We start from the raw sequence: 7,530 nt of genomic DNA on the forward strand, positions 1-7,530 counted from the left end.
TGTACATAATTTTTTTGTGTATTTTTAGTGTTTCATTATACATTTTTTTTGTGGGGATATAGATAAAGCTACGTACGTAAATGTACTTGTCTCCAGTTTTTACACCATTTTTAGTGTTTTTGGGGTTATACCTATTTCAGTGGAGTGATGTAAACACGAATGAACTAGTCAGAACAAGATATCGTTGCATTACCTCAACGTCACGCTAGATATCACTGTCAATATATCCATGTCCCACATCTTAATGCCAGCTTTGCCGACCGCTAAATGGATTCATATGTTTCGGGTGGAGTACACGCAAATGCATGTCACAAGTAGTCACTAAATCGAAATTCACCGTATTCGTGTATATTTACGCAGTTTATCTGCGCTTCAAACACATGGTAGAAGGCGGGTTTGTCAGATGAATACGCGAATTTTATTAGTAACATGACTGGTAATTAATTTTTGTGTAAAGAATTCCAATTTTAGAATAATCTTTAGTTAATTTCAAAAAAGTGAATACCCAAATTCCTGTGCTCGTGAGACAGAGGCAACTGTTAGCTACGATATGCTATTCACGGTGTAAAGCGTGCGTGTACTCACATGCGTGACTGGCTGGAAGCAAAACTGATATACGTTGTCTCTTTTGTTCTGCACCATGATTGGATGGCTCATCGAGCGAGGAGAGCGCTCGGCTAATCACGATGCAGAGCAAGAAAGACACAGTGCATCGGTTCTAAGATCCGACTGGCCCGCTACCAATATTTTCCTTTCATTACTACAATACATTATTCTTATAGCGTTTTCCACTGGTTGCACTGAGGCCGTGTTCGAAAATTGACTGACAGTACTGTCAGCAATCTTTTATCTCTTTTGAGCTTCCAAGTTCGTTAATAGCTCTGATTCTGTCCAAGGGAATTTTCAGTACTGTCAGTCAATTTACGAACACGGCCTAAGTGTGAACTGAGAGCGCACTAGTGGTAAACTCGTATTTCCAGCGTGTTCCATTGGCAGCTTGGGTGCGTGAATTTAGCACTGAGTGCGTAAAATATTGCCCTGAAATCGGGAGTCGATGTCAAAGCAGTGCAATCGTCGGACCGACACTCCGAACCCCCACCATTCAAATTCTGTCCTCAACTCTGGGTAGAATTGCAGAAACATGACGGCAAGAAAATTCCTCCCGTCATTATGGTAGGCCTGCAAATAATAACAATAATACGAATCTCAGCGACCTCAAGTGGCCAAACAAAGACAGCGCCATACTTTCAATTCAACTGTCACCTTCGTTTTCATAACAAAAAATTTCTAATGTGTGCTGATTTCAGTTTCATATTTTTATGATACTAAAATCAGAATACATCTAAAAATTTTCAAGACTTTTCTTAATAAATAATTTATCATTGACAAATTTTCATATTTATTTTTATATTCGTTTTTAATCATTACTTCTTTAAATCATTATCGTTTTCCCGCTGTATCTTACGATCACCAGAGGGCGATAATAAAACTTCAACGCAATACCAACATACTATCGGCTAAAAGTAAATATTCGTCAGGTTTTTGTATTTAGTTCCGGAAACTCCGGAAACTTGCGGGAATGCCTTCCCAGAGTGGACGAAATTCGTCCCTATCCCAAAGCATTGAGTGTCGTACCCCTGAGTGCAATTATGGCTGCCGATCGTGAAAGAGTCGAAATAGATGCTGCGACAGCAACTCTTTTATTAGATCTAATTTCATCTTCGTCTAGCAGTGATGATGAATTGCAGTAGCCGAAAGATAGAGGAGAAATTCCCAAAATTTTAAATTTCATAGGATTAATCCACAGCATGTCCAATATCAAAGTGTGGATACACATTTTTTCAGCTTTTAGAGGTTAACTTCTGGGTATATTTCAGGAGATTGGGACAACTCGACTTGCTGCTTATTAATTTTTATCTTTCCAGTGGAATTGTCAATTTTTTTGGCCTTGTATGCTCGTGCCTAACATTTGTGACATTTATTTGCAAACAAAAAATTACCGTTGCGTTTGTTCAATTGGCTTCTTTATCACTTGCATGAAAAACTGACAGTCGCGTAGTCGCTCAAGTAACGTCACATTATTTCTGATTTAGGAGAAATTATGATCTAGTCTGCCTCTATACGTTTTACGGCGTATTCCACACAGAAGGTTCGCCCCGATGCCGGGCAACGCATGTACGGAACGAGTGCCCCTTGTTCGGGCCAGTGCGCACTCAGTGCAACCAGTGGAAAACGCTATTACCAACCGCGCCTAGTTTTCGCACGAGAATCTTGCAATAAAACCAAAAGTTACTAGATGACATATAACTTCTCAGATCTAACTATGTATTGCTAAATTACAAACCAGATTTACTTAAGAATCGCGAGGTCCTCTTACAGAATCTCAATATCACTATGTTACAAGTGCGCCTATTCAAAATTATTATTCGACATTAATTATAGTTAATAAGGAAACCCCTAGAGATGCTTTTCTGGGAGAACAGACTAATGGTGCTGTCCCATGTAAGGCTGGATCGCCGGTATCCGCAATGTCGTAACAGATCGCAGAGAAAATCTAATGAACTTCCGAGACCGTTTCAGGCATCAATGTCGATGGTTTTAGGCTTGAAGCAAATATTACTGAAAAACCCTGCCGTCCCATGTAGCAAAATTTCACGCAACGATGGAGCGAAGTAGATTTATATTCACGAAGTAATACTAAGGAGACCGAACATCGCATGTAAAAGTTGACGCATTTTATTGCACGAAAAAAATTGCACAAAATTCGCTATTACTGGAAAATGCAAATATTTGAATCTTTCTGTGCCAAAATCGTAATTTTATTGAGTAGAAGAAATATTTTCCTATAAAAATATCCATATTCCAACGAAATTATTATATTAAATAATATTATTACAATAATGTGTATTAAATACATAATGCAATCATTCATTATACATATATTGAATAATTGTAATTCGAACAATCATTTGATTATTACATTTCACACATAAAAAAGTTAATCAACTTCTTTATTCTTCTTTTTTTTTGATACAACTAATTTTGGACTGATTTAACCAATAACCGGTTGAACGTTCAATTATTAACTGGTTAGCTGTTTAACCGGTTAAACCATTAGCTGATTAACCGGGTTGGCCGTCTTGGCTAGTTAACCAGTTAAACCGTCTTGGCCGGTTAAGCCAGTTAAATCGTACAGCCTTTGTAGCTACCTCAAGTAGTATATGCTCTAAGGCATTGCAAAATACTGCATTATCCCCCCAAATACTTCAGCCTCCATTGTCGACGGGCCAAATTTCACGAGGCTAGTAGTCTTTAGGCTGCTATTTCATGAGCAGTAAAAAGCAGCAGCAGCAGCAGTAGTTTTCCCCTATCATTTCCGGCGCAAGTTTTTGCTACTCGCAGTTGAGTTTCTCGAGCGACAAGCCACAAGATCACAAGACCTTATTTCATGAGCAGCGCGCTGCTACGTAAAATTACCAGACTGATGCTAGTGAAAACTAGTAAGTTACTAAACCACTGTTGCTTTTTACTGCTCATGAAATAGTACCCTTAGGCCGTGTTCGAAAATTGACTGACAGTACTGTCAGTAATCTTTCATCTCTTTTGCGCTTCCAAGTTCGTGAATAGCTCTGACTCTCTCCTAGGGAATTTTCAGTACTGTCAGTCAATTTACGAACACGGACTTAATATTTCCTTAGCTGACGCTGCAGAGGTTCATTGTTGTTATCGAGTTTCGTATCTGGGTATTTGGACAGAATGAAAAGAGGTTGGCTCGGTTACTCTGTCCAGGTATATAAATAGAAATTGAAAACCAGTATGTGTGGTGTACGCGTTAGTGCCTACTAATAGAATCCCCGAAGTAGTTTGTTAACACTTCGGATCCTAATTAAAGTGAGAATAATTCCTCTCTCTCATCAATATGGCCGCTCGATACGTGTCCAAATATGTTCGAACGCCGCAGCTTCTGCTACTGCAGCTTCACCGGGGAGCAAGCACAATGTCGATGTTTGACATTCAGCACAAAACCCCGACCGTTCGAAAGGTACCAAACATACCGAAAGCTCACTACGGTGGAAGGCACACCGTAACGCTGCTTCCAGGTGCCGGTATCGGTCCAGAATTGATGGGTTATGTAAAGGAAGTATTTCGATACGCAGGTGTTCCAGTCGATTTTGAGCACGTCGATATCGACCCGATGTCCGACAATAACGATGATCTTGATTACGCGATCACGACGATAAGGCGTAACGGTGTCGCCCTCAAAGGAAACATCGAGACGCGGATAATGGAGGCAGGTGTTCCTTCTCGCAATGTCGCCATGAGGAACGAGCTCGATCTCTACATAAACGTGCTCCACTGCGTATCGTACGAAGGCGTGTCGTCCCGTCAGAAAGACATGGACATTGTCATTGTCAGACAGAACACTGAGGGCGAGTACGCAATGCTGGAGCACGAGAGCGTGCTTGGCGTGGTCGAGAGCATGAAAGTAATAACAAAATCCAATTCTGAGCGTGTTGCCAAGTATGCCTTCGAGTATGCCAGACGACATGGCAGGAAGAAAGTCACGACAGTTCACAAAGCTAACATAATGAAGCTATCAGATGGATTGTTCCTAGAGACCGCTAGACAGATGGCCAAAAATTACCCAGAAATACAACACAACGATATGATCATCGACAACACTTGCATGCAGCTTGTGTCTAATCCGCACCAATTCGATATTATTCTCACAACCAATCTGTACGGTAGCATTGTCTCTAATGTTGTATGCGGATTGCTTGGTGGCGCTGGCCTGTTGGCCGGTAAAAATTACGGGGATCAGTATGCCATCTTTGAACCTGGTACGCGAAACACTGGAAGTTCCATCGCCGGACAGAACGTTGCCAATCCAATCGCTATGCTCAACGCCGCCGTTGACATGCTTAGGCATTTGGGTCACAGGCAACATGCACATGTCATACAATCCGCTATAAATAAGACGATAAACCAGGGGGTTCACACTCGTGATCTTGGAGGCACTGCAACGAGTTCTGAAGTTGTTGAGACAGTTTTAAAAAACATTAAACAAGGGGTGCATTAGAGCCTTTATCGTTGTATCTACCGATTTTCAGAATGTAATTGTACGATGTTATGTAGTATTGTATATTCAGCTTTGATAATTTATAATAATCATAGACATACCTCTTCAATATCACGAACAAGGCTGAAGCTAGCTGCCAGAATTAGCAGTCAAACGTTCTAATGTTCACTCGAATAAGGTAGTGAAATCCAAAAATCTAAATTTTTTTTTAATACCTTGAACCCCCAATACTTTTATAGAATTATGAGAATAAACCTGTACGGCATTTTTCTACTTACAGAAAGTTTTACACGTTTGGCTGTTAAGCCCAGCTACCAGCTTCAACTTCATATATCATGACTGTTACGATGTGAGAGGATTATTATCAAAAATATTGTAAAAGTCACTTGCTCTTTAGGTGTGTACAGAATAATTTCATCCCTCAAGTTGAAACCAAAAACATTTACCCATTAGTATTGTAATTGAATAAACCCACTCGTATTATTTGAGATTATTCTTTTAGGTGTATACTATTCATCTTTATCGTTTGTTGCATGTTACGAATGAATAAACACACACACACACACTTCATAAACATTATCAAGTTTGATTGATGTAATACAATTCATAAATCATTCAGAGTTGCTTACTTTGTTGTAATCAAGGATTGGATACAATCAGAGCGTGCCACTGATTTTTCACAAATCTTATTATCTGGCGATTACTTTACTGTTTTCAGAAAGTGGTGGTATGAAAATAAATTACGATGTTGGTCAACGTGTACGTCTCATAATAAAAGAAACGCGATAATATTGTTGTATGCAACTGATGCATCCAATTCCTGAATTATGCAAAGCGGTGAATAGAAAATCTGCTGAGAAAAGATTTCTTTACTCATCAATAATCCAATAACCATTTAAAAAAATGTACCATGACGTCGTTGGCTACAGCAGTACTTGTAAGTAATCGTTGAACTGAATTTAGTTTCGAAAATTGTAAAATAGAATTGTTTTTTTTTTTTTTGTTGGCTGTAAGTAACTGGACCAACGTGTCTGACCTTTGCCATTTTTGATTTTGTTGAACAAATATTCTGCAATTGGCTCGACTCTGAAACAGTGTCCTGAATTTTTTCAATTTTTTTATTCAACTGCTTAATTATTTATAAACATTTAAGTTGAGCACGAAAAGGATCTTTTTTAAAATTATCAAATATTTCAGAAACTGTATTTCTTATTCCAAACATTTCACATGAAACTTTCTTTTATCAACTTCGTAATGAAACCGCTGTAGAAATGTTTTCAGTGAAAAATAGAAATTTCGAGACTCCTGGAATTTTTCAGCTGTTTAAACAATGTTTCAGTTAATCAAAAAAATTAAAAATCCTAAAAGAAACATCGTAAAACAAATCGGCCTATCATGGGCCCGGTTTTGAAATATTTGGAAAAGAGACCACAGTTTTTTAAAATTTTTTGAGAATTTAACAAAAAAATTTTCTTCAAGTTATTCGTAATATTTACAAATAACTCATCAGTTGAATAAAAAATCTGAAAAACTTCAGGGTACTACTTCAGAGTTGGGACTATTATAGAAAAAATTATGAAAAAAATCAAATTGATGAGGGTCAGACGTTGGTTGGGTTCACGTGGAACAGTAACATCCTAATAAAACTATGAAGCCCATTATTTTAATCTGTGAATTGCGTCTGTATAAAAAAAAGAAAATTTTCATCGATAAACTTGGACACTTACCTGCAGAACACAATTACTATAAATCATGAAACAAATAGCTTGTAGAAATTTTTCGTGAAATTAGATTGTCGACTCTGTGGAACCGTACTGTACTGATTACGTTCAAACGGGTGCAACACGTGGCTTATGACTACCATGACACTATATTATAGTTTTGCTTTTGTCACAAGTGACATACATACATCCCGTACGTGTACCGATTTGCCATTGACGCTTAATACTACCTTTAAGTTAGTTTAGGTAAGCTAATTAGATGTCGGTGAAATCTCGTGGGGAGAATGAAATCAGACGTCGGGTTTTACTCATAAAATTCACACAAATCACGGGTCGCTTTTAGTACGACAATAACGTTTTTGTTCGACTTCTGTTTGCTAACATATACTTCGTCTAGTGGAGCATGCTTGCGATTTTTTATTGGCCCTACGTTACGTAGATCGATGAATTACGCTTATAGATATGCAACTTACATCGCAGCAATGCAGTGTTGTGCGAGCACGATACACTGCAGCAATATAACTACCTGCCCATTCAGAAGTTTTTGTATTCCAGCTTGTGCAGATCGATTCTGATTCGATTTTCAACATGTTGCCGAAATAATTTCTGCCCGTAATAGGAAATTGCGGAATCACTTTCCGATTTTCATACCAATGGGATTATAGTTTAATTACAAGGTCAATTGGTACTTATATACGTGACACTATTTCGTCCTCCTTGTGTCGAGTC

At 38.4% G+C, this 7,530-nt stretch overlaps 1 protein-coding gene across 1 annotated transcript; it reads left to right on the top strand.

The window, feature by feature from the left end:
- Positions 1-3,702: 3,702 nt before the first annotated feature.
- On the top strand, positions 3,703-5,568 carry LOC124299288 (isocitrate dehydrogenase [NAD] subunit gamma, mitochondrial). Its single transcript, XM_046752411.1, has one exon. It carries the CDS (start codon positions 3,920-3,922, stop codon positions 5,078-5,080), a length of 1,161 nt encoding a protein of 386 aa, XP_046608367.1. The 5' UTR covers positions 3,703-3,919; the 3' UTR covers positions 5,081-5,568.
- The last annotated feature ends 1,962 nt before the right edge of the window (positions 5,569-7,530 follow it).

This window comes from Neodiprion virginianus, chromosome 2 (genome assembly GCF_021901495.1).
Source record: "Neodiprion virginianus isolate iyNeoVirg1 chromosome 2, iyNeoVirg1.1, whole genome shotgun sequence".
NCBI lineage: Eukaryota > Metazoa > Arthropoda > Insecta > Hymenoptera > Diprionidae > Neodiprion > Neodiprion virginianus.

Coding starts and splice junctions, on each gene's coding strand:
- LOC124299288 (XM_046752411.1), top strand. CDS start 3,920: ATGGCCGCTCGATACGTGTCCAAATATGTTCGAACGCCGCAGCTTCTG.